The sequence below is a fragment of the Pelodiscus sinensis genome, chromosome 14, assembly GCF_049634645.1.
Source record: "Pelodiscus sinensis isolate JC-2024 chromosome 14, ASM4963464v1, whole genome shotgun sequence".
NCBI lineage: Eukaryota > Metazoa > Chordata > Testudines > Trionychidae > Pelodiscus > Pelodiscus sinensis.
Window position 1 is genome coordinate 13,915,375 of NC_134724.1, and position 27,171 is coordinate 13,942,545.

Below are 27,171 nucleotides of genomic sequence, written 5' to 3' on the forward strand. Positions count from 1 at the left end.
TATCCTCCTCCCGACTTGCTATTTCTACAGTGATTTGGAACATTTGGTAATTGGCTCTGAAAATAAGCCTGTCATTGGATACATTTATTTTTCATCAGCCTCTGCAAATCCTGCTCGCTTAGGAGGGAAAAACGTGAACTGTGTACAAATGAATTCCAGCAGAAATAACAGACCTAATATATCAATCTAAAAAGCAGAGGAACAAAAGCCTCCTGCTGCAATAAAGTTCGAAGAGCTCATAATGCAGTATGCTATAGAATAGGGATGCAAATGGTTAACCGGTGAGCATCACTCTCGTTAGGTGATGTTTACTGGTTACGGTGAACCAGCAGGGGCTGGAGCAGTCCCTTGCCCACTGTGGGCAGGGGACTGCTCCAGTCCAGTGAGGCTTGCTGTGGGCAGGAGGGCACTCCACCTTGGACGGAACAGACCCTACCTGTGGGCAGGGGGGCCACTCCAGCCCAGCCACAGCAGGCAGGAGGGAGCAGGCCCCCCCCTCGTTTAAGCAGTTGACCGGTTAAACATAATGTTTAACCAGTTAACTGGTAAATTGGGATTTTACATCCCTGCTACAGAAGCATGTTTGTCATGAGCCAGTTAGTGTAAACACAAATAGGAGCTTTCGGAGCATGTTCTAGATGAAAGCGATAGTCACTAAGACTTGCTGACCTGTTGGAAAAAAAATAAAGCCAGTGCCCCCAAACCAGTTAATAGCCACAAGCCTGGCAGGGATGCATCTTTCATGCATGCTTTGGGAAGGAGACTTTCTCTGTTAGTCTTGTTTCCAGCCCCCCTGCTGCCAATGAAGGACATTCCCTCCTCCTTCAGCTGGCGGTGGCACACATACTGGTCATGTTGGCAAACCTCTGCTGAAGCACTCCCGCTCCCCCCCTCCCCCCAAAAAAAGTACAGAAACCAAACCCTGTGATTCTGTGACAGCTACACATGAGCCTATTGAACTATGCATGCCACAGGTGGGAAGAAAAGCTTTTAAAGCTACAGGAAAGATTACAGAGAGATATTATAAGGGCTCTAACAGCACACTACATGTAATCCTCTGTGGAATCCTTGATGTACAGTCTCAGCAAACCTTTGTAGCAGGAGTCAGCTTTAAGCTACAGTGAACAGGAAGGATTTTGGTGGGAACTGAGGAGAGGATGTGATTCAAGGATTCCCAGGGAGGGAAAGCAAAGGCAATGCCAGTGAAACAGGGACCAGCAAGCCATACTGAGAAGATAAGGAGTCCAGGAACAGGCAGCATAAACATCAGGATGTGAGATCAGTGGACAGTCAAGAAAACCACAAAGGCAATTTTGAATTGTATTTAGGGACAGCTAAAGACAGTTCTTCCTGAATTTATAGTGGAAGGTGACACCAGCATTCTGGGCACAGTGAAATAAATTATTCTTAGAAAATACATGTTGGGTGAGGCTAGCACTACTTTTTAGCCTGTAGTTGCTGACGGCGCTCCCAAGTTTGGAAAGAGTTGTGACTGCAGGTATTAGAAGCTTTTGAACTTCTTATTGCCATCTTTAAGCACTGGATCATTTTGTCTGTTCTTTCTCCAATCTCTTCTCATCTGAAGGACCAGAGATCCACTGTAATCTCTCTGAAGAAACTGATAGTACGAGAAGTGGCCCATGAGGAGAAGGGTTTATTCCTCATCACCACAGTAGTGAAAGATCCAGAGATGGTAGAAATCCATGCCAGCTCCAAGGAAGAGCGTAATAGCTGGATACAAATAATTCAAGACACAATTAACACCATGTAAGTTAAGGTACTATTTGTGTGGGTTAGGTGTTTTTTTCATACTCATTTGTGGTAGTAATTGAGGCGTGTGTCTCATGCAGGGACAAAGATGAAGATGAAGGAATCCCTAGTGAATCAGAACTAGAAAAGAGAGTGTTGGACACCAAAGCCAGAGAATTAAAAGGTAAGGTTGCTCAGACTCAGAATAGTTGGGTGAAGTTTTGAAAATGTAATACTGTCTTGTCAAACTTTTTCATGCCTGACTTGCACTATGATTTTTCAATGAAGATAGAGGCCTGTACTTAGCAAACATAATCTTTGTTTGCAAGTCAGTGTGTTGTGGGTTGTAAAGCTAGCAGGTACCAGTAACGATGAGAGCTTGGAACCTCCAAAGTCCAAATCTAGAACCCTCAATTTTCAGCTAGGCTTGAAATTTGTCACAATGAGTTCACCTCTCCTCACTGGAACTAAAACAGAACTGCACATGAAGTGAAACAACACCCCTTCCTTTTGTACAGGGAGATGACTTCTCATGGGGCAATGGCCTCCAATAGTGCCTCCAAAAAAGGTTGTCTTGTAACACTGGTAGAGTACATGTGAGGCACGGGCCGATAATTGATAGGTCAGGCACCCTATTTCTCTTTTGCCTTTAATAGTTCTTGGGAGTTTTTTTACTAGTGACATTCAGCTGTGAAGAAAATTAAATTTGGGTCTGGGCCCGCATGGTCTAGAAGTGACAAGATATTTGGGAGAGGATTAGGGTTCAGGTCCCAATCTCTTAACCCCTACATTTACAACCCAGCTGAGATTGCTGCTGTTGAAATCCCCACCAGCCAGGACTTGGGGCTAGGTTCATTGTTTCTTCAAAGAGTCCTCCTCACTAGAAGACTGGCCCCCACATGCAGGATGTTCTGATTGTGGTAGGGGGAGTAAATACAGTCATTAAGCAAGGGCACTGTTTCAGGAGAGCATGGGGGATAGCAGCTGTGCATACCGGGATGCGGCTTGCATTTCTTCCTGTCCCTCTGACGATAAGGGGAAAGTACTTGAATTCCATGCATGCCTCTCCTGGCTGGGGTGGGGTGGGGAGCAGAGGAGTAATTCATGGAATCCAAGTACTTTCCCCTCACTCCCTTATCGTCAGAGGAATGGGTAGAAAAGCAAGCACGGCTCCTGCCTCCTCACCCCTGCTCTCCCGAGACAGTGCCCTTGCCATCAAGGACTGTTTTCTCTGCTGCGTCCGGGATCAAGAAGATATGTGGCTTTGCAAGTATCCCTAGCACAGTTACTCTCCTGCACTGTAAAAGGGAAGGTGCCATTGAAGTGAGAGCACTGTTACGGGATAGCTGTTTCCTGCTACTCGACACATATTGCCCCAGGATGAGGGAGGTGGTTTTGAAGCAGGAGCCTTGAGTCTGGGACAGAGCTCTGTTGGGCTGACCTTACTTCTGAGATACCCAGTGCCCCAATGTAGCTATGGAAACTCTGCTTGCTGGTTGGAATAGCAGCCCAGGCGCTGTGGTGTGTATTTAAATGCAAAGTAAAGGCAACAAGCAGGGCAGAGAGAATCTGGGAGCCCCACCCTGGATTAATGCGAGTACTCCTCCTGCCTGTGAGTGGAAGTGAGTGCCTTGCTACCACAAAGAGGAGGACTGTGCCTACTGCCTCCCTAAGTTTTCACCTTCATGTAGCCTCCCCTCAGGTCTGAGATGTTAAAAAGCTCACAGGCCAAGTGACTTACGATTACCTGGGAAGTGCTGTGATCTTCTAAGACTTTTATCCTACAGTCTGTGCACCCTCGTGTCTATGATTTGTATTGAAAACTAAGGAGCCTTGAGAAGCCTGTGTACTAGGAATGCAATACTATGGAGAACCCTAGCTCTTGGGAGACTCTGAAATATTTCATTAAGAGCATTAGCTCTAAACAGTTTTCAATGTTATATTTAACTGGTGATTGACTCTAGTATTTACTGCTTAGAGATACCAATAAGTTACACTTTGTCTAAATCTGAAAGGTCTGAAATGAGGTTATGATCCCACTATCCCCTAATGTGTTTCAAATGCATCTCTGTGAGTGACACCTCATCAATCTGCATTACTTTTATGCCCCCAACTTCATTTGGAGAAACAAAGTTTGACTCCAGGAGCCAGTTCTTTATGACAGCATATGTCTAGGCTTGCAAGGGCTATTTCTTTTTGTCAGTACATGTTGATGAATGTCAATTTCACTGTATGCGCACCAAAAAAGTCTCAATCAATAATAATCTAAGTCTGCAGGTAGGTGAAGTAAGAAAAGTGCTGCTTGTGAACTTAGAATTGGATATGAAGATACTTACTTTGCATATTTTTGACATGTGATGCTGAAAATTTGTGCTTCAATAGGTATAAAGCGTCAGTGTTTAGAATCTCATCATTTAGGGTACGTCTAGACTACAGGCTTTTTTCAACAGAGGCTTTGTCGACAGATACTGTAGACAAAGCCTCTGTCGAAAAAGAGCGTCTGGACTACAACCACTTCTGTCAAAAAAGTAAGCCGCTTTTTTGAAAGAGAGTGCAGACGCTCTCTTTTGAAAAAGCACAGTGTGGATGCAATAGCGCCTTTTTTCGACAGAACTCTGTCAAAAAAAGGTGTTGTTCTTCATAAAACAAGCTTTACCGCTGTCGACAAAACTGCCGTGTTCTGTCGCATTGCAGGCGTCAGAACGCAGCGGTAGTGTAGATGCTGATATAGTTTTGTTGACAAAACCCTGTAGTCTAGACACACCCTTAGTGTCAAATTCTGTGACACTCTCTACTATCTGACGCGCAGCCCTTCAGTAATTTTCTATAACAGTGAAAATCAATAAAAATGGGGGGAAATGCATAAAACTCCTAATTTCCTGCAACTGTACAAATTTAAATTGAGGAACATAGAAAAAATGCTTAAAAATAAATATTGCTGTTATCCATCAAAATGATAAAAAATAAAAATCAAAGTCTTCCCAGCCTGCTTATAGACTCTGTATGCAGTCTAATACCTTGGGACCAACATGATCACAACAACTTTGCAAGGCCTAAATGTAGCTATTCCGATTGTAAGCCGCACACAATTCCTGCTGTTCTTTGATTTACCACACGATGGGGCATGTGTCACAGGAATTATTCAGTTTCCTTAGGGTAGCATTGTTTTCTCTTTTAAATGTGTGTTTTTCTGTTCACCCACAGAACAGCTTCAGCAGAAAGATCAGCAAATCCTAGCGCTGCTGGAGGAAAAGGAGAAGATTTTCCGGGATATGACTGACTGTAGCATGCAAGAGGATAGCTCAGTCTCCAGAGTACTGTTCAGGTCCAATACAGAGGGGGTGCAGAAAGGGATGACCGTTATGAAGCATGCAATAAATGAGGGTAAACAAACCAATCTGTCCCATTTATTACAGTGTCCAAGAGAATGGTTCTTCTGTCTTTGATGATGAACAAACAGTAGTAGTAATATGGATCATAAATAAAGATGCAGTTCCATCCTCAAAGAGTAAAGCATATTAAGGGGATGATAATTATTGCTGAGAAGAAGGCAGTAGAGGTAACTGGGAGTCTTCAAGCTGCTAACCCAGCACAGAGGAGAGCCAGCCATGCATAGATTTTGGGCTGTGTCAAGGGAGTGCACAAATGAACTTTCATCCCTTTACCCATCATTCACTGGTCTGTATTCTGTGCAGCTCAGTCGCATGCCTAGTTCTGGTCCTTTGTTGGGAACACGGGTCATGCTCTCTTTGGTTAGACTTCCCTCCTGCTACATAATGGAAATGACAGCCAGGTTTGCGCACACAGCAAGCGTTGATGGGTCTGTAGTCTTTTGGAAAAACCACAAATTAATGTGGCCCATTTTCCCTTGGTACATTGCACAACAGGCTGAATTTAGAACACCTGCCTTTGTGCAAGATTACACCAAGGATATTTACTAAGGGTGGAAAGGGGATGAGACAATGGAGAGCACAAGTAAAACTCAGTGTGTTAATGGCCTGACTTACCATTATATTTTTGCACCTCTCTCGTTGCATCATCCTCCTCCTATATACCCATGAAATCTTTGTACCAAAAAGTGTATAAAGTTAGTGACCTAACATCTCTAACCTAGAAAAAACAAAAACATGCTAATCAGTAAATACTGAGGATGTTCTGTAATTGATCTTTTTTCCTGTGACTTTCTATCCTCGCAGTTGAATATTTGCAAAGCTTGATCAGTAGGAATCTAGGGAGTGCACTTGTGGCTGCTGACCTGCTGCCAAACTCTGAGCAAGAAGGGGGAGTTGGCCCCATCTCCCTTCCTAGAAGAGCAGAAACTTTTGGAGGATTTGACAGTCATCAGATGAATGCATCCAAGTGTAAGTATTTTGGTGCATTGTGCATTGCAGGTGTGTATGTAGTAATAACACCTTGTGCCTGGTTAGCTTCCACGTCCCCTGTGACATTAGTAAGTATCACTGAACTCATTTGATAGCTGTGGAAGGTGCAGAATATAATGGTGGAATAACTTGTCTCGGTTTAGTGAATGTCTGTGGATCCTGAAGCAAGCTCTTTTGAATTGTAGTCATGTGCTTTCCCATCAAACCATCCTTCCTTCTTTACACACAAAGGACTTGTACCCTTTTGCCTCACTTATTTGTTTCTTTCACTTCCACTTCAGTATATGCAGCCCTCTTTCCTCATCTCCTCTTCACTACCATCTCCCAGCCTGAGATCAAACTGAGGTCCTCGCTGGGGTCTGACACCACCTTCCCTTCCTATGCTCTCCACGCACGCATGCTCCAAATACAATCGATCATGTCAACCCCACAGTGAATTTAGCCTCCCAAAGCCAAATTAATGAGCCTTTAGGTTGGCAGCACAGTTCGCTGCTTCCCAACTCCCTGTCAGGCTCCAGAGATTTCCAGTCCCCGCCCAGAACTCATCCCTATGCACTCTCTCCTATCCTCTCACCGCTCCTGGGGTAAGCTGTGCCGTCTATGTCTCAGCACCAGGCTCCCAGGCCTCCTTTCCTGCCTTGCTGCTTCTGCACTCCAAGCAACCTGCTGTGTGAAGAACGTAAGATTTTCTTAGTCATTGGAAGGTCACAAAGTTCCCAGCCTGTCTTGTCCTAGCAATGGAAAAGGCTCAGGGAACCTAGGGGTTTTATTTAGGTTGTACTTTCTTTCTTTTCAGTGCCACAGTAATTTGAACAGCATCAGGCTGGACTGGTGAGATTATTCATGTGTAGTCCAGCATTTAGTCAGCTGGGCTTTTGTATAGAGATGTTCACATGAATTAGATAGATAATGAGAGCTCTTGAAGAGGTTTTGGGAGGAGGCTGTTGGGCCTACTTTGTGAAGGTGCAGGAATGGGTGTCAGGAATTGTAGAAGCGGAAGGAACCTCAAGAGGTCATTGAGCCCAGTCTCATGCCCTCATGGCAAGAGCAAACACCAGCTAGACCATTCCTGCCTGGTGTTTGTCTAACCTGCTCTTAAACATCTCCAATGATGGAGTTTCCACAGCCTCCCTATGCAGTTTATTCCAGTGTTTAACCACCCTGACAGTTAGAAAGTTTTTCCTTAATGAAACAATAACATGTGGCAGGGAAGACTGTAGAAGTGAACGCACACAGCTGTGCCATGCTAATCACATGTATGTTTGGAAACCAAGGTTCTGTTCTCAACTCCGCCACTTACACCTTGCATGACCTTGGGTAAGTCTCATAACTTCATTTTCCTATCTCTAAAATAGTAGTTAAGGATCCTTTACTTATCTACATGGAAGAGAGTGGCAGGTTCTAGGACCCTGCAAAGGAATGCAAGGCTGCTTGGATAGATGACGTAGGCTGTGTTTTAGAGTTTGGTATTGTTTGAGTTACCAGGGAAGCCAGACCCCAGGATGGGGATACAATTGCACTGCATATGGAATGCTGTAGGCTGTTTAAAGCAGGGTAGAATGCTTACACCGTGTTGGTAAAGCACCTTGAAAGCAATGAAAGAAAAGTGCTCGAGGGAAGCACAGCCACAGGTGGCTCTTTTATGTGGTATGACTCAATTGGAAGCATTGTGTGAGCTGTCCAGCTAGAGATTAAAAATACTAGTAGATAAATCGAGTTTCCTGATCAAAATTCCAGGGCTCTAATGCCTGAGGCTGTGGATGAACTGCTCACAAAAAACAGCTTACCTCTTTGCACACATACACTGCGCTGCGAAGGTCTAAGTCTTCCGAGTCCAGTTGACGGGTAGCATTGAAACGTAGCTCGATGTAATAAGATCTGACCTGATAAAGTTGTCGTTCACATTATGTGTTCTAAAACAACTTGTCTTGGAGACCAGATCAAGTATGCTACTGACATGGAAACAGTTTATGGGAACGGAGAGATTTTTAACAGGTGGGTCAGAAGTCAACTGGCTAAATGTTCAACACACTATTTGAAACTAAAGCCGGTCCCTAACCTGTATTCTTCTCCATTGCCTCTTAGCAATGGCTGATATTTATTGGTATAATAGGAAGCAAACATACATATGTGACTAGCGGCCAGGAGTCCTGTGGCACCTCATAGACTAACCGACGTGTTGCAGCATAAGCTTTCGTGGGCAAAGACCCACTTTGTCTTTGCCCATGAAAGCGTATGCTCCAACACTTTGGTTAGTCTATAAGATGCCACAGGACTCCTCGCTGCTTTTGCAGATTCAGACTAATACGGCTACCCCTCTTATATGTGACTAGCATGGCTCAGCTTTGTGCATCTACTTTTAAAGTCTTTTCTTCCCATTGTACTGTTTCTAATGACTGAGGAATTTGGAAAGCTAAGTGTCCTGTGCCAACTGGTGTGTTTCTTTTAGGTGGAGAGAAGGATGAAGGCGATGATGCTCAGGATCTTCGGAGAACGGAATCAGACAGCATTTTGAAAAAGGTACCATTGTTGTATGTGGTGTCAAATGTCATCTCTTAGCTTGTGACTCTTTTAACACTTTAATTGTAACTTTTTTTTAAATATGAAAAGACATATTCTTCTGGACATATTATAACGAGCCAAAATTCACCCCACTTGAAAAAATGAGGGCACAGGCTCCAAACCCATTTTGCTGTAACGCAGATTCCTTCTTCAAAACAATTTTGCTGGGTAATAAACTTTTCTGTGGCAATGGTTATCTGCCATCTGTCTGCAAATCCAGTAAAATGTGTCTAATTATGCATCATTATTGAAATACCAAGGCCAAACATAACCTCATACCCGTTCTCACTGTGGATGAATTTATTTAATCACTACAGAATGATCACTAATTAATATTTTATTGTATGATTTTTCACTCACTCTAAGCTATGAGAGTTCTGCCCTTCCAAGAAAGAAATGGGAGTGCATGTTTATGATTAGGCCTACCAAGAAAAACATTTATTGTGATTTCTCATTTGTTTTTTTATTAAATCCGTGTGATCTTTTTACAGGGGGGGAATGCTAATTTAATGTACGTGTTGAAAAGAAACAGTGAGGTAAGTACAATCTCAACAGCTTCATGTGTGTGGGGGGTTTTTGTTTGTTTGCTTTGGGTTTGGGGGTTTTTTGCCTTCAGTTTAGGTACCCAATTTGTTTTCAGTGGGTGAGGTTAAAGTGTAACAAGTCTCTTAAATACAGTACACTGAGAACTAAACCCACTGTGTTATGTGTGCACTTGGGCTTGGCTGCTCAGACTAAGGATTTGCTGACTGGCATCTAATTGCCAGCCGTAGGATACACATTGATTATAGTCATCAAGGTTTAATTACAGTTAGAGAGCACATGACTGTATTTAACATGCATCTGCGATAGAATGAGCATAATTGTAATATGCAGGTGCAGTGAGTTGGGGCAATTAGGTTTCTATTCTCCCTTTGATACGCATCCATAACTCCCAATTAAATTTAATGGCAGCTAAGTATCACAGTGAGCAAAGGTTCCCCTTAATGACATTTATTACACAAGTATTGGAAATACAGCAGTTATTGTCAATTGAATTTTTGTATTAAACGAGTAATTACAGTGTGTTCAGCAGGATTCAAAGAAGGACTTAGCCAATGTTTTGAGATATGGGAAGTCACCCAAAGCATCAGGCATTCTGTTGGCAATATACTAGTAAATTATACTGGCGCGCTTGTCTTTAAGGACTGTATTTTCAATGGGCCCCCCAATAACACTCATGCAGCATGTGAGTGGTCATTTTGCAGTCTCCTTGAGCCATGAATGCAGGAATTTGTAGTTGTGAACAGTGGTGCCTGCACGCACTACAGACACATACTCTGGACCTTTTTGTGATTTTTACCCTAATAGTTATATCCTTGCAAATTTGAAAACATTTGAAAACTGGCTTATGCCAGTTCCTTTCCCTCCCAGTAGCCATTCTCTTAATGTCGTTAGTTCTTCCACCAGCTGGGACAGCAAGAACTAATTTAACAGAACAACCTGCAAATTCCTGTGAGGTATAAACAACCCCAATGATTCTCTGCACGCACGGTGTCATGAGAATACGCGCCAAGAAAAAGCCACGGTCAGCTTCTTTCAAAGATTGGCAGTGGCATGATTGCTGAGGGAGGCTGGGTGAGATTATCTGAGATGTCTCTGAGATAAATGGATAAGTAGATACCTGTGAGTAGTACGTCTGTTTGGGGTAAGTAATTACAGAGAAGAGAGCATGGCAAGGCTGGGGGGCAAGGAGAAGGATGTTTGTGTGGCTTTCAATAAAACAGTATGGCTTTGTAAGCCTCATTGCAGGACTTAGAATGGAGAAGGAAAGGGCGTTGCCTGTGGTCAGACTGTAAGATGAGGTATAACGGGAATGCTCTTGTGCTTTTGTTTCCTTTCAGCAGGTTCTCGAAAGCATTACCTATCTCCACAGCCTACTCAGCACTTTGCAGGTAGGTCAGTCTGAAGCGTGGTGCCCCGCTTTGACGTGCTGCTTCCCTGAGCAGCCAGTCCCCTCAGCATGTCGACCTGTATGGAGGTCAGCATTTCTGCCCCATCCCTTCCCTTTTGTATTGCCATTCCTTAGGCTCAAATGTGGGAGCACTGTCTCCTGGTCTCTTGCTGCCCAGGCCAGCAGGGGGCTGAGAGTGCTCTGCAAGGCAGGCCTGCTGTGTGTCTTACCAGTAAGTACCTCACATCAAGCAGTCTTACTGGATCCTCTAATTCCTCAGGGCAAATCAATCAATGTTTTAAGGTTCTGGTCTCAGAGAAGGGTTAACAGCGATTAGTGAAGCCCTCGCTCCCCCCTTACTACAATAGCAAGCTGCCTTGTGACGTTAGAGTTACTGCATGTGTATGCATTCAGTGAAGGGGAGTTCTGCGCTGACTTTGTCCTTGCCTCTCCTCTCAGGCTGTCGTGTTGCAGCAGGACACCTATATTGAGGATCAGAAGGTGATGCTAAGCGAGAGAGCACTGATGCGGAGCTCCTCCAGGCCAAACTCTTTGATCGAACAGGAGAAGCAGCGGAGCCTGGAGAAGCAGCGCCAGGAGCTGGCCAACCTGCAGAAGCAGCAGGCCCAGCACCAGGAGGAGAAGCGGAGGAGAGAGAAGGAGTGGGAGGCACGAGAGAAGGAGCTGACTGAGCGAGAGACAGGGCTGGGCCAGCGAGAGGAGCAGGCACAGAAGGGGCACCAGGAGCTGGAGAAGGGGAGAGAGGAGTTGAAGCTGAAGAAGGAAGCCTACCAGCTGGATCTGGAGCGACTCCGCACAGCACAGAAACAACTAGAGAAGGAGAAGGAGCAATTCAAGAGAGAAGTGGAGCGATTACCCCCAGTGCAGATGGAGCCTGACCTCCGTCAGGTAATCACTCTGCTCCCTGTTGAGTTCTCAGGCCAGGCTGAGATGATCTACTTCGGTCACAATCCATTGGCTGCATATTGGAATTAGCAGGGGAGGTTCTGTGGCCCATTTGGGATGCAGGAGGTCAGACTAGATGTGAAATCAAGAAGCTGTGACTCATACGTGGAGCCTGACACCTAACAGTGGCACCTCTTCTTGTACCTGATGTTTGGGGCTGTGTTTTGCCTGTTGTGTCTTGGAAGGCGGCAGGCGAGATGTCTGGCCAAAGGTGCTCTTCAGAGTGTTGAGGAATCAAGATTCCTAGCAGGTGCTGAGGGTTCTGTGAAGTCATAGTGAGTCTTTTGTCTTTCCAGTGGGGCTCACCTGTGAATGCATATGTGTTTTGCCAACTTGTTTTGAGACGTTCCTCAGTGGCTTGACAGCAAATGGCAGGGAAGAGCAGCTACAGAGACGTGGTGGGAAAATCACTGGTGCATTTCCCTTTGGCCTTTTCACGCCTTTTTTGTTCACTTGTTCAAAACATACAGGCAAGCACAGATGTGTTCCTCAGGCAGTCAGCCCATTCATTTGGGACACACTGCTGGGCAGACCCCACCTCTCAGCAGTCACAGAAGCAGCTTGGGGGTGACAGGTTTGGTGCTGAACAGATCTCCCAGTACAAACCTTGCAACTAGACAGCTAGGCCTTGCTATTTAGTATGTATATGTATGACCTAGCCCCTAAAAGCGTGATTTCTCTATACCTCCCCCCCATAAATGATGCCAGTTGAATTGTTTCCTACCCCGCCACCCCTAGAGAATGGAACAGCCTGTCTAATTTCAATTCCTGGAAAAAATAAGGCGCCTAACAAACAACTAGCTTTACACGGTCCCTGCTGTCAGGATCTCCCAGTCTAGTGTGTAGGTACAACACAGCAAGCGAGGGTGGGAACAGAGCAGAGGCGCTCGCCATAGATCTGTGCCGATGGGCGAAGAGCAGACCGTGCAGGGACTGCCAACACTTTATAGTGACCTGGGGTTTGGTTTCCCTTTGAAGTTGTTCTGCTGCCAAGCATACAAGAAGGGAACTAAGTCATTAGCAGGAGATTGGGTAAGGGAAGAATGGCCTAGTTCATACAGACGTGCAGAAATCTGATTTCATGCCTGGAGCAGGTATTTAATTAAGACGCAGAATTAATTCCGTAACAAAAAGGTAATTTGTTTTGGGATGAAGCAGAAGCAGTGTCATGCATTCAGGGAATGGAAACTGTGCCACGTGACTTAATAGACCAGTCATGTCTCTCAAGCACTAAATGCTGAATTGCAGATCATCAGAAGAATATTTGCTGCACCCTATTTCCTGAGCAGCCCAGGGAATGATGTTTCTTCATACATCTCTGTATCATGAGCCAGGCCCTCTGATTGGGATTTATTTGAGAGCAGATCAGCATGCCACGTTCTGCCAGGAAGTTGTGTACATTATCGTGCCGATCCAGGTTACTTTCATGAAGCTAAGAGAATCTGGCAGGGGGTGCTGTAGGAACACCTATGAGACAATAGTGCTGAAGACCAACAAGATGCCAGGGTCATCAAAAGGTAGCAAGGAGGCAGGAATCATACCAAAGATGTCAGAGCTATTATTAGAGACATTTGATGGCATTTGTAAGGACTGGAATTCATGTCTTAACCCTTCTCCCCTTTACATACATTGTGTTATGTTGCATTAGAAAAGCAGAACAATATTTTACCTTGTCCTTTCTACTTAGGAAGTTTCCACTTGTGGCCATGCATCACTGTGTACACCCAACAACATTTTCTTCCCTAGGAGGCTCTCATAGCTTCTGGCACCTTCTGCAGCTGGGTCCCTGGGTTTCCTAGCTTTTTAAAAAGGACTTCCACAATGGAGGTTGTGCCCCCATCTGTATCTAGGCAGAAGTGGGAGGATTAGGGATGTGAAGGACTAGTCGCTCCCCCTCCCCTTGGGGGAGAAGTGGAGGAAGTACTTCAAAGTGGCAGCACTGCACGGAACCTGGGACCAGACCCCGAGCTCCACTCAGCACTGCCGCTTTGAAACACCACGTGCAGCTCAGGACCAGCTAGGGTATCCCCAAGCTGCATGCGGCATTTCAAAGCAGCAGAACTACGTGGAGCTCGGGATCAGCTGGGGTTCCCAGCTGATCCCAGGCTGCACACGGCACTTTTTCCTTTGAAGTGTACCAACAGCCCTAAAGCTGTTGTACACTTGAAAGGCGGAATCGCCCTATCGACTAATCGAATAGTTGATGCAAAATGCATCAATTATTCGATTAGTTAGTTAGTTGATATTTAACATCATTAGGGAGGATTCATGTTTAAAATCTTTGTCTCTTTCCTGTTGGACAGAGAGGGCTGTCTGTGATCAGCTTCTGTTAGGAGAAAATGCTCATGTAACTGGGAGATGACAGTTGGGTGGTGGTTATAGGTAGCCTGTTGTCCTGCAGGCCATCTCTCGCAGTGGTTGCGTTAAGATCACCCTGTCTCTGATTGCGATCCTTGCCTGCTTCTGCCAGTAAAACACTTGTGTTCACCTCTTTGCAGGCTTCAAATCTCCCAGATAAAACGGTGCGGATTCCCTCCCTGCCCACGGCTGAGGACTCCAAGCAGCACAGTTTTTCCCTTTCCAAACAGGGGCACTTAGATGCAGGATTGTCTGTGTCACCCAAAAGGAACAGTCTCTCAAGGACACACAAAGAAAAGGGCACTTTCCACTTGCTTAGCACAACGAACCAGACTAACAAGGCGGCCGAGGGACAACAGCCCGCCCGCCTCTTCAGTTTAGCCAAACCAAAGGAGAAGAAGGAAAAGAAGAAAAAGGGCAAAGGACAGCGCTCCCAACCTGCTGGTGAGTATCTGATGAGGCCAAAGAAGATGTTTAGGGGTTAGCAGCTCTCTAGGGCTGTTTAACCTTGGGGAGCCAAGGAGCAGATTATATCTGAGCACGCAGTGGAGAGAAAGAGGTGGTGAGTGGAATTTCCAGCAGAAAGTGAGTTTGCATGTGTGGGAGGGGGTCCCATTCATTGCCCATGCATGCAGAGACCAGACGTGATGATGTTCTCTGATTCCTTCCTCCCCGTGAGACATTGCTGCTGCTCTCATGGGAACACCATGTCTGCAGCCATGGTGACTACACTGATCCCCAGCCTCATGGGTTGCATCCTGTCAGCAGATGTCAAGGGGGTACCCAGTGCTCTTTTTCCTTCCTTTCTCCCAGCTTACCCTGGATGGCTTCATAGCTCTCCCTTTTTTTTCCCCACTTCATCCATGCAGTGTCCATATTTATGCGAGGGAGATGCTGATAAAAACTACCTAGAGCCAGGGCTAGGTCTTAGGACAACTTTCCAGACGTGTGCCATTGAGCTCTTCACCTGCAGCGTCCTCGGCTATTAAAGTCTTTTCTCCTCAGCCTTCCCCCCATATTCTGTCAGGGCACCTCATTCCTGACCTGTTCACCATGGCTAGTCTGGTGGCCTCTCCTCCCCTTTGGAGCTGCTGCACCTCCCTCCTGACCTGCCAGCATGAAGGGATACAGTAGATTCCACCAGAGATTTATCTCAAGTGGAGAGTTGCTTTTGAGCCTCAAAGCTATCGGTACTTGTGACCCAGGGCCAATTGGAACCCAGCACTACTGGATGAAAGGCTGTTGGGGGCTACTCACAGGACTTTTGCTGCTTGCCAGGTGCAAGTGCCTGGGATTGATGGGTCTAGCAACTAAAAGGTGTATTTTAAATGTCAGCCACCCAGACAGGTTGTAGGGTGCTTTGGGAATGAGAGAGCGAGTGGTAGGGCAGTGGTTGTTTTAATAGGCCCTTTCCTTGCCTGTTCCTTCTGGTGGTGATTTATGGCTGTCTTTCCTTTCCCAGATGCTCATTCATCAGAAGCACCACCAGAGGGCGAAGAGATCTTCTGCTGAAAGGCTGCTCTTAATTCGGCGGGGAGAAAGCCTCCGCCCTCGCTGTACTGTGTTAGAAACTGTACAGGCATCTGATGGGGCCAGCACACAAGCAACTCTCCCTCTGCACAGTGATTCTTCCAGCCTTTGTACAGTGGAACCCTTCCCTCCCACACTTTGTGGCGCACTCCTGGCTTCTGCACCCGACCGGCAATCTATTCAATAAAACATTAGTAAAGGCTGCATGGGGTAGGAAAGGGGCTCTGTCCTTTCGTTTTGCATCCGTTCTGGCTGCAGAGGCTGACCACATTGCAAAAAGAACCCACTCCGGGTGCAAATCTTGGTTTAAAGTAGGAATAGATGTTCCCGATCTCTTCATACTGCCAAAGGATGAGCAAATATGGCCCATGGGGTCTGTGCCTCTAGATTCTCCTTTTCGGGGGGATACAACCAAAACCAAGCATTTAGAAAAAAGCCAGGACTCTGCAAATGGTGCATACACACTGGCATATATAAATAGACAACTCTACGGTTTATGTATCCACTGGGATATGCTTACAGTCTATATAGTCTGGGTTAGTTTAGCTCTGCCCAAGGATACCTGATAACTTTCAGGGAGCCTGTAGATATTAAATATCTTGGCCTTAATGCTCAGAGTGTATCTTTATTGGCCTATATGCCCCTTTCAGTCACATTGTATGGTACATGCTTTGTTTCAGAAAGGTACCAAACACTAGGCAGTGTTAAAAAAAAAAATCAATCTGAATTTATCAAGGATTTCTGTAGGGCAAAGAAATTAAAACTTAATCGGTTTCCAGCACTAACCATAAAGTCTTTGTGTTAAAAACATGTTCCACAAGGAGAAAAGTACTTGAGAAGTAATCCCAGGGAGCCAGGACAGACTGTGTTAAAGTGACATCTCATTTTCAGTGTGTCTATGGGTTACTGCTTATTCCCTCCTCTTTCTGAGCAAGCCTTTCTTTGTCACGTTACATTTCTCCAGCACAACGTCATTTGGGATGAACACTGTTTTGTTACAAATTCACTGACCCATCCTAAGAACATTTGAGAACCTTCCATTTGGGGGTCAAGTTTTTTAATCCACTTCCTGTCATTTTCTTTCCCTGGTGTTTTTTAGCCATGTCATTTGCATGATCACTGGGCTTCTGTTTCTCCAGATTCCATCAGCTCCTGTAGCTCATTCCTAACCCGAAGCAATGTCATAGAAAATCCCAGAGCTCTCAGACAAGATGGCAGAGGGTTTGTAACCTGAGGAGGGGAATAACTTGTGTGAGCAGATGAACTGGAAGGAACATAGAGTCCAGTATTTATGCCTGTACATTGCTGTGTGTCCTAGTGGGCTGATCGTTGTATTGCAGGTCAGGAGTTCCAGAGTCCTGGTCTCCGTACCCTCATGGGTTCACTGCGTGCCTCTCCGTCTCCGTTTCTCCATCTGGAAAGTCGCAGTCGTCTTAGTTCCCTGTGAGAATTAGCGGTTGTGCCCCAGTGCGGCATGTTATACACCTGCTAAGTATGGTGGTAAAGTGTGAAGAGCAAGGGTGATAGTTGTGCAGAGCTGCAGTGTTTCTGAATTCATTGGTCTTTCCACACACCTCAGGAGATTTGCCTGTAAGCTGATGTGTAAATGTCATGAGACTCTCCACTTCAGTCCCTTGAGCTGTTTCAAGCTGTCATATTCATTTCTTTTCCCTCAGATACTCCTTTTTTAGAATTTTTTTGCACTATGTTTTGATTCTTATTTGCTTTGTATCCCTCCACGAGCTAGTTCCATGCAGTAGATTTCAGAATTAGTGCTAACATTTTTAATAATGAGCAGCAGTAGCAATGACGGCAATATGGGTGCTTAGATCGCTCTGTCTCAATCAGCGGGGGATTCCTGAATAGCCTGCTTGCTTTTGAAGCTCTCTAAACAATTCATACTCAAAAACAAAACAAAAACAAGTAAGCTGCATTCTGAGGTTATATTTTTGTTTTGTTTTTAAAATAGTATCTGGTGCTTGTTTGTTGCAAGCTGGGCTTGCAGAATATTTATCTTTCTGTTTATTTGAAAGAGGTCTGGTTTAAAAAATTATTTTGTTTTATTTTTTTATTTGTATCTTTTTTTTTTAAAGATGAGCTTGATAGCCCAACAGTTTTATTTTGTCGTGGCTTCGTACAAAACCAGGGTGTGTTCAGTGCTGCATGGCAGCCTGTGTCCTGCTTGAAAATCGGAAAAATACAAGGAATTCCATCTATCTTTGAGGCAAAGTTATCTCCAGGCCAGATAAAAAAAAATCAGGAAGAGAAGCAGTGGTTTCACTCAGGAGCCTTGCTGGCCTTTTGTTTCCTTGTTTAAATAGATTTGTGTTGTGTATTCCCACCCCTTTTTGGGGCAAAGTAAATTTTGCCCTTGATGCAAGGACCAGATTCCCTGCCCTCTAAAATCAATGTACATCTTTCCATTGACTTCAGTCAGCATTCGTTCCTACTAAGAAATAGGAAAAAAGAGCCACAGTTAGCCCTGATCGTTGCCTGCGTGTGAAACCAATCCAGTATATGGCATGGCGACAGTCTTTCCCCACTAGTATTTTTGAAGGATCCCATTTAGCTTGTAGGAGCGTTTTCCCACATGAGTCCTTTCTTCTGCTCAAGTGATACATCTCCTGTCCCCAGAATCAGCACTTCATGAACTTACAAAATAGCTCATGTGAATCAAGGCACATCTGCTGAGGGCAGTGGGGATGAAACATTGGCTGAACTGGTCTTCTCTAACTCTACTGTAAATAGAACTGCATTCAATACACTGGCTAAGCTAGACTGTATTGCACCAAGCAACTAGCTGCCCATGTTCCCAGTTGTCCCTTGCCAAGGGCATCACTTACCAAAATGGTTTGTGTTGGTTTTGTGGTGAACAGAAACCCTTTCTCATTGGTGGATGTAAACTGCTGCCTGATTTGATTATTTTAGATTGAACCCTATAGTCCCATCCTCTTCTTTCCTCCATTTTCTTTCATTTTAGGAAATGGAAGGTTTATTTTTGTAGCCATTTTGCTCAGTTTTCCTTGAAAGGTTGGAATTGAACCCTAGAGATGGACTCCCACTCTCAGATATGCAGATTATCTAGTATTACCCAGAGGGTGCATAATCCCAGGGATAGTGTTAAGTGGGTCTGTTACTTGTCTTAAGTTTTGTGACACCATTTTTTTTTCCTTTCCTGGTCTTCATGAATGAATGATGTTGGTTTCACTTCCATGTGTGGCATCTAACGCTGTTTGTAGAGTGCACTTTATTTCTTAGAGAGAACCTGACATCCCACTGGATTTCTGGGGTATGGGTCCTATCAGAAGTCACCTGCTAAGCATTGTGCTTCTGCTGTGCAGGACAGCCAGGTTTGGGGGGAACTGCGTTGATTCTATTCTGTGAGGCAGGGAGAAGAGGAATTAGCAAGGAGCTGCTGTGGATGTGCTGCCTTTGCTAGTCATCATTGGTGGGAGTGTCCCATCTTACGCCTCTGGCAGGCCTTGGCATGGTCACTTACTGCACAGTAGAAGGAGCGCTAGTGAACAGCATAGTGAAGGATGACTTTCACTTCTGGTCACACACGCAATAGGTGATCAGACTGCAGATCTAGTCAGTGTTCTCTAGAATCAAAGGGATTGAGTGGGATTTGATGTCACCATGTTTTAAATTAAGTGATTATCTCAGGATATCATTTCCTGTGTTCAGTGCCTAAAAGTGCTTTAAATGGAATCCGTCTCATCATTTCCTTGCTGCTTTTTGGTTATATTGAGACAATCAGACTGATAATTGTTTCCCCTCCCCATCTCCGATACAATCTGGGGAGGGGCTTAGAAGTTACAAAATATTTCAGTACGAGGTCTTTGAAGAGATTTAGGGGTCATGATGTGGCAGGAAGTTTCCATATTATTATTTTTTTAGCCCAAAGTTCAGAAAGTATGAATTTTACCACTGTAAATGTAGCAAGCGCAGAGTCCTCCACCTTCCTCTCCTTATGAGATTCATCTGTTACTCAGCCTTTCGGTCAGTCCCTTCTGAAATCTAGCCCATCTCCCCAGCCTGGAAGACTCATCTTACCTGTGATGCTAGAGGAAAATCAAGAGTAGCAGTGCGGGCTGGGGTAAGGGCCTGAGGGATTCGCTTGCTCCTGGGTAACCGGAGACTTAGCATCAGCATTGATATCCCCTCCCTGGCAAAAAGAGAGAATGCTGAGTAAAGAGTGACAGTCCATTGATGTCCTCATAGAGCAAAAGGAGGTTGAAAGTTGGAAAAAGGAGTGATGGCTGTAGCCAATGAGTGCCGGGCAGTGAGGCTATTTGCATATGCTAGGCTACTTACTATACAATACAACCATGGTCCTTTCTGGCTATGTCTCTGGGAGGGGACCACTTGCTTTCAGTTGCGATGGCCGGAGCTCTTCACTACAGATAGCGCTTGAAGTCTGACCACAGGTCTAAATTTAGATGGGACTGATTTATATTTTCTTTCACGGGTATTTGTAGAGTCTTGTAATCTCCACAACTTCTTAGTGTTCCCAAAACACCCCAAAGCTTTTACTGATCTGGTCCACTATGCTAGAGATCTGTGAAGGCATCAGGTTAGGGAGAGTGTGGTGGGTGCCTAATCTATGGCAGTTGTCTGGATTAGCTAGATATCTAAGGAGAGCAGGACAAGGAAAGACTGGTCAAAGGCGGCAACAAAGGATTTGATGACCTGTTTAAACTTAGCATAACATTCCTTGTTAACCAGAACTCTGGAAACTACTCTACCTGCTGGCCAGGTTTGTAACTTACAATAATTTAAATTAACCTATGAAATACATCATCCTGAAGTGCTCATCATTCATTTGTCAGAAGTGGCAGCAATCCTTGATTAGTCCTTTTATCCAGTGATCACGCTAAGTTTTAAAGATAGGCAAGCTGAACTGGTTTAGTCTTTTACTTCTCATGCTCTTGAGTAATCGGAAGACCACTATCGCTATACCTTTTAGGGTCTCATTGCCTTTCCCCTGCACTTGCACTTCACCGATATTGAAGCTATACCCTAAAATATTCTGCTTCCATTGCCTGGAAGGAAAAGAGGATGTTGTTCGCTGCTTTGCATTCAGCAGTAAGCTTTGGATGTATTTTTAAGCATCTACAGCTATCGAACACATCCACACGCTTATGTATTTTTAACTTTATTGATGATGAACACTGACTCAGAACATCGATGTCCAGTTCAAGTTGCCTATGGTTAAAGTTTAGCCTCGCGTTTATTTTGTACTAATATGGAATGCACTAGCGCAATCCAGAGAATGTTGAGGGTGTGTGTTAACACTCAATACCTCTGCCGCCAGTTCTCGGGTTTTTTTAAATGCTTTGCATTGTTTCATGTTGAATCTGTAAGATAAAAAAAAGTTAAATGTTAAAAAATAAAATTTAAAACGAGGGTAAAACATTTGCTGTCTGTTAATTTGTAATTATGTAAAAAGTGAGCAGGTTATTGACTGTAAAATTCTTCAATTTTTCTGTAAGTTTCCTGAAAACATCAGGTTTTGTAACAAGCTTTTATTTATCTTCCTTTCTAGTTAGCAGCAGCACCCTCTTGTAAAGTCATTTTTCCTCTAAATAAATTTGATTTTAAGTCTGAACTCTGTGTCTGATGTACGGCTATCCCTGTAGTTTTCCTTTTATTGACAGGATTTATGGCAATGAAGGTGAATGAATGGGGAAGAAATAGAAGTGACCTTACCGGTAACATTTATTTTCCCCTCTGTAAAGTTTAAATTTTCTAGAGAAAAAGGATTTGTCTTGATTGGGCTGACACCTAATGTATGAGGCAGATTACCCCATTTTTGCCTGCTTCAGGCTTCTTGCTCTTTCCGCTATAGCATCTGGTGCTGGCCTCCGTGACAGCATGTCTTCACTATAGGCCGCACCAATAGGATTGACTCCGGTACTCCCACCTCAACAAGAAGCACAAGGGGAGTCAATGGGAAAGCATCACCAGTCAATACACTGCAGTGAAGGCACCATTCACGTTATCCATGTAGCTGCAAGTTGCATGCTGTAGATCGATCGCCCACAGTGAGGTAGCCCAGCCCAGAGACAGGATGAGATGGACCGTTGGCCTGATTCAGTCAGGCAATTGGCTATACAGGCAGTCCCCAAGTTACGCGGATCCGACTTTCCGCAGTTACGAACGGGGCTTATCTCGCCCCGGAGGACAGGCGCGGCGGGACGCCCAGATGCGCCACAGTCCACCACCCCCGTCCTCCGGGGCGAGAAAAGCTGCTCCCCGTCTCCCTGGTCTGCAGGGAGACGGGGAGCAAAGCCTTGGAGCACGCCCGCAGCGGGACAGCCCGGGCGCACTTGGGCTGTCCCGCTGCGGGCGTGCTCCGCGGCTTTGCTCCCCGTCTCCTGACCAGCAGACCAGGGAGACGGGGAGCAAAGCCGCGGAGCACGCCCACAGCGGGACAGCCCAAGCGTGCCTGGACTGTCCCGCTGCCCGCGTACTCTGCGGCTTTGCTCCGCGTCTCCCAGGTCAGACCAGGGAGACAGAGCAAAGCTGTGGAGGACTTGGGCGGTCCCGCCACCCCCGTCTCCCTGGTCTGCTGGGGGCGGGGGGTGCAGCTAGTGCCCCCCCAGCAGACCAGGCTTTTCTTGCCTACCCCTGGGGTAGAGCAGCTGGGGGCTGCCGGGTTGGTCCCACAGCGCCGCTCCGGACCAACCCGGCAGCACCCCAGCTGCTCTGCCCCAGGTGTCCTGATTCAGCCACTGCTGGTCAGTTTCAGCAGCGGCTGAATCAGGACGCCTGGGGCAGTGCAGCTGGGGTGCTGCTGGGTTGCTCCAGTAGCGCCGAGGAGCTGTGCTTCTGGAGCAACCCAGCAGCACCCCAGCTGCTCTGCCCCAGGCATCCCCAAGTCTGCCGCTGCTGAAACTGACCAGCGGCTGACTACAGGAAGTTCTGGCCTGGGGTTCTTAAGTTGAATCTGTATGTAAGTCAGAACTGGCGTCCAGATTCAGCCGCGGTTGAAACTGATCAGTTTCAGCAGCGGCTGAATCTGGACGCCAGTTCCGACTTACATACAGATTCAACTTAAGAACAAACCTACAGCCCCTATCTTGTACGTAACCCAGGGTCTGCCTGTACTCCTATGACTACCCTATCCTGCGGGGGTCATCAGCACTGAAAATAGGCACAGTTGTATCCTTGAAGTATGCATCGGCTAGGCACTGATGTAGTAATTACCACTAGAGTATCCTTGTGCTACCACTGCTATTTATGAGGGTAATGCGTCCAGGCCCCAGCCAAGACCGTCCCAGACCCTGTACACACACAGTAAGAGATTACAGACTACCCAAAAAGTCAAAGAGAGGAGGGGTTGATTGATCATGTTACAGATGGGAAACAGAGGAAGTTAGACTTGCAAGATGATAGCGTAGGTCAGTGGAAGAGCCAGGACTGAACACTTTTGCTCTATTTCTTACCCAGTACTGTTGGCTGGTTCCCTTACTTATGGGCTCGATTTAGAAAGTACCAGGAACAGTGGGACTGAAATCACTGGTGCTATGTCTACACTGTCCCCGTTTTGCACAAAAAATATGCAAATGAGGCAAAGTGGAATATCACCATGCCTCATTTGCATAATTAACAAGGCTCCATTTTTGTGAAAGAGGCTTTTGTGCAAAAAAGAGCCGTCTACATGGCTCCTTTTTGTGCAAAAACCCCCCTTGTGCAAGAGCCATTCTTCCGCATTTTTTCCAGGAAGAACAGCTTTTGCACAAGATGGGGGGTTTGTGCAAAAACAGAGCCTTATTAATTATGCAAATGAGGTGTGGCACTATTCCACGCTTTGCCTTGTTTGCATATTTTTTGTGCCGAACGGGGGCAATGTAGACATAGCGTGGTGTTGGTGATGGGTGTCAATCTCCTAGCCGCAAGTGGGGCCATGAAGCTGTATGTGTGTTTGTAATGATTCCACGGCCATGCTGGTCTTGAGAAACTGAATCGGGAGGTGGTTTGATGTAGTGGAAAGGAAGGCAGGGGAGTTGGATTCTTTTCCTACCTCAGGCAATGACTAGCTGTGTGACCGAGAGCAGGTAATCTTCCTTCTGAATGCCTCAGCTTCCCCATCTAGAAAATGGGTATAATGATATTTGACTGTTTGATACAGCTTTTCACCCATAGAGCTCCACTCTTTACAATGAAGATGAGGACCATTACCATAACCTCAGCACCTTAAACTCCAGAAGCACGGCCTTGTGCTTTTACGCTGAAGATACATGCTGTTAGCTGAGGTAGCTGAACTATGGCTTGTAACATCTGTAGCCTATAGCAGAGACAGAGCTGGCATTGCCTCTATGGCCACGTTGTTTTTAGCAGTCTGAGAACATTAGTGCTGCCCCCAGCCTTTTGTTTACTCCACAAACTGGACTTTAACCTCCTTTTCCCCCAAGTATAAGGACAACAGAGCCCGCACGGACTGTCCATTTATTTTCTGATTGTGGATGCAGATTAATTGCTTTTATTCAATATGTTATTTTACCTGCCTTCACCAGGGAGCTATGGAGGCTTTGATCAATATACTCTGCTTGTTAGTGGTTTCTGAGAATCACAGGGAATCCCATTGGGTCTCTCAGTGCCCCCTACACCAACTGCGCACAACAGGGACTACTTGAGGATTTCCCCCCCCTTCTATATCAGAAGTACAGTGTTTTCCCCAAAGGCCATGTTATATCAGGGCATTAGCTTTTTCTGAACTGATCCCATTGTTGTGGAGTGGAGGGCTTACACCAAATGAAATGGCTGGTTGTGTGTGTGTGTGTGTGTGTGTGTGTGTGGAAGAGCGAGGGAATGCGAATGTGGTGCATTAGATTAGAAAGAGCTTGTTGATCTCCACACCCCCTTTGTTTCATCTTCAGTGTCCTGGCCTCCCTCCCACCCTATTTACCAACCCAAATAAAAGCTTTTTGTCCAATGGCATCACTCCAATATTTAGCATTTACAGAGCACTTGTGCAGGGGGTGAAGCATTGGTCCTCTGTCTCTGGGGAGAGAGGGCTGAATAGTTTGGATGGTCTTCACCTTAGTAGAAGCGGAGACCATCTCCATGGGGACAGGCTGGCTGGAGTAGTTGAGAGGGTGTAAAACACAAGGGAAGTATAAGAAGAGGGAAGATAAGCGCACTCATTTAGCACACACAATGCTGAGAACAAAATCAAGGCGCTAAAGGACATGAAGAGAATCATAGAATACAAGGACTGGAAGGGACCTCTAGAGGTCATCGAGTCCAGTCCCCTGCCCTCATGGCAGGACCAAATACTGTCTAGACCATCCCTGATAGACATTTATCTAACCTATTCTTAAATAGCTCCAGAGATGAGGATTCCACAACCTCCCTGGGCAATTTGTTCCAGTGTTTAACCACCCTGACAGTTAGGAACTTTTTCCTAATGTCCAACCTAAACCTCCCTTGATGCAGTTTAAGACCATTAAGAGATTCTTTATGTTTACACGACATCCAGGCTTGGCCTTTGGGCAAGGCAATAAAGGCAAATGCCTTGGGCCCCACGTTTTTGGGGCCCCACATTGCTGAGTACTCACCATCCACCAGCCGGGCCCTGGGGCCCGCTCCCAGCCTCCTGCCTTGGGCCTCACAAACCCTTTGTCCAGGCCTGTCCACACCAACCAAGTAGGAGCCCAGGTAACCAACGAGGAATTGGATTTGCTTGTTGATGTTACAGAAATCTGGCAGGGTGATTCACATACCTACGATGTCACCATCAATGGTTATAACCATAGTTAAGAAAGATGGAGTGGGCATGCGAGGTCACAAATAGCATTTCCAAATTCTGAGTCACTGATAACTGGGACAAAAATTATCTTGAATGTTTATGGCCTGATGTTCTGATGGATATAGCTAGCATGGGGCCTTTGATGGGGTCTTCTACAGATCACTAAGCCACACTGAGGAAGAAAATAATCAGCTATCTAGAATGTGTAAAGAAAAATTGCATCATCCAGAGGGGGCTTCCATTTGATTGAAATATGCTGGAAGACTGGTACTAAAAATCCTTGGATTTTTCTACATACTATAGATGACAATTTCTTAACTCAAAAAGGATTGCAACCAACATGGAGAGTTCTGTATGGGCATGTCTCCACTGGGAAATTATTTCAAAATAATCTATTTTGAAATAACTCCCGAAATAACTATTTTGAATAGCATGTCCACACTACAAAGAAGCCTCAAAATTAGTCCGAAGCAGGCTCCCTTAATGTAGATGTGCTATCTCACCTTAGAGCCACAGTAAGCACTGGAGAGTAATTACTTTGCATGACTCTGGGGAGTAGTTACTTTGAAATAAGTGCAGTAGAGTGTCCACTCTACTGCTATTTTAAAATAACTATTTTGAAATAAGTGTTATTCCCCATGGAAAGCAGGAGTAGTTATTTTGAAATAACCAGCCCATTATTTTGAAATAACGAGCTTAGTAGTGGGGATGCTCCACTTGTTATTTCAGACTAACTCCCCTAATTTTGAAATAACTCCCTACTATAGACCAGAGCTATTAGACCTAGTTGATCAAGTTTACAGTGTGCAAACAAAGTAAAGTCCAGACCCGTAAAATACATACAAATGATTTGGTGCTTTAAAAAAAACAGTTTCACAAAGCCAAAAACAATTATGAATCCAATCAGCTGGGTGGAGCTATTTAATGAGAAAAATAATAATGGGGAATGTTTAAGAGCTATTTACTATATTTCCCAAATGCCAAAACTGAGGTAGAATGCCTATTGGTTAAAAAAATACTTGTTTAAAGAGGAAGTGATTATATAAAACAAATAGAAGAAAGGGGAAGTTGATCATAATGAATATAGATCAGGAGCTAAGAATTGTAGAAAATTGATAGAGAGAGAAATCTATGGCCTGCAGAATGAAGGACAATCAGAAGGAATCTTTCAAGTATACAGAGAACAGAAAGATTCCTAAAATGGTAGTTGGTCCATTACTAGCTGGAAATGGTAGAATTATCAATAATAATTCAGAAAAGGTGGAATGTCCATCTTTAGAGGTTTTTAAGGCCAGGTTTGGGAAAGCCCTGGCTGGAATGGTTTAGTTGGGGTTGGTCCTGCTTTGAGCAGCAGGTTGGACCAGGTGACGACCTGAGGTAGCCTTCCAAAACTACTCTTCTGTGATTCTAAAAGACAAAAATATTCAACAAACATTTCTGCTGTGTATTTGGGGGGAGGGGAAACAGATGGCGTAGCCTCACAACTCTCTTTCTATTGCATTAGTATCTCAGGAGGCTATTAAACAGTATCAACTAAAGTTAGATATTTTTAAATCTGTATGCCCTGATAACTTCTAGCCAAGAGTTTTAAAAGAGCTGGCTGAAGAGCTCATTGAGCCATTGATGTTAATTTCCAATAAGTCTTGGCACAATGAGGAAGTTCCAGAAGAAAGACAACATTGTGCAAATATTTTGCGAGTGTCAACAAGACGACATGGGTAATTATAGGCCTGTCAGTAACACTTCAGGCGAGATAATGGAGCAATAGCTATGGGACTCAATAAAGAAACAAAGGAAAGTAATATAATTAAGAGATTCTGTCAAACTAACTTGATATCTTTTCCTAATGTGATTAATTTGGTTGATAAAGATAATAGTATTGATGCAATATTCTTAGATTTCTATAAGGCATTTGCCTTGATATCACACAAAAT

At 45.0% G+C, this 27,171-nt stretch overlaps 1 protein-coding gene across 12 annotated transcripts in view; it reads left to right on the top strand.

The window, feature by feature from the left end:
* Positions 1 to 21,091, top strand: part of AKAP13 (A-kinase anchoring protein 13) — a 374,025-nt gene extending 352,934 nt beyond the window's left edge. For 11 of the 12 annotated variants that reach the window (XM_075897023.1, XM_075897028.1, XM_075897026.1 and 8 more), the window contains 10 exons: positions 1,586 to 1,767; positions 1,851 to 1,933; positions 4,954 to 5,133; positions 5,946 to 6,110; positions 8,581 to 8,651; positions 9,185 to 9,229; positions 10,577 to 10,627; positions 11,086 to 11,535; positions 14,091 to 14,394; positions 15,413 to 21,091. In XM_075897023.1, coding sequence (XP_075753138.1) covers positions 1,586 to 1,767; positions 1,851 to 1,933; positions 4,954 to 5,133; positions 5,946 to 6,110; positions 8,581 to 8,651; positions 9,185 to 9,229; positions 10,577 to 10,627; positions 11,086 to 11,535; positions 14,091 to 14,394; positions 15,413 to 15,462 — 1,581 coding nt within the window. In that variant the 3' untranslated portion in view covers positions 15,463 to 21,091. The remainder of the gene's footprint in view (positions 1 to 1,585; positions 1,768 to 1,850; positions 1,934 to 4,953; positions 5,134 to 5,945; positions 6,111 to 8,580; positions 8,652 to 9,184; positions 9,230 to 10,576; positions 10,628 to 11,085; positions 11,536 to 14,090; positions 14,395 to 15,412) is intronic. The other variant, XM_075897024.1, reaches the window with a different exon arrangement.
* The last annotated feature ends 6,080 nt before the right edge of the window (positions 21,092 to 27,171 follow it).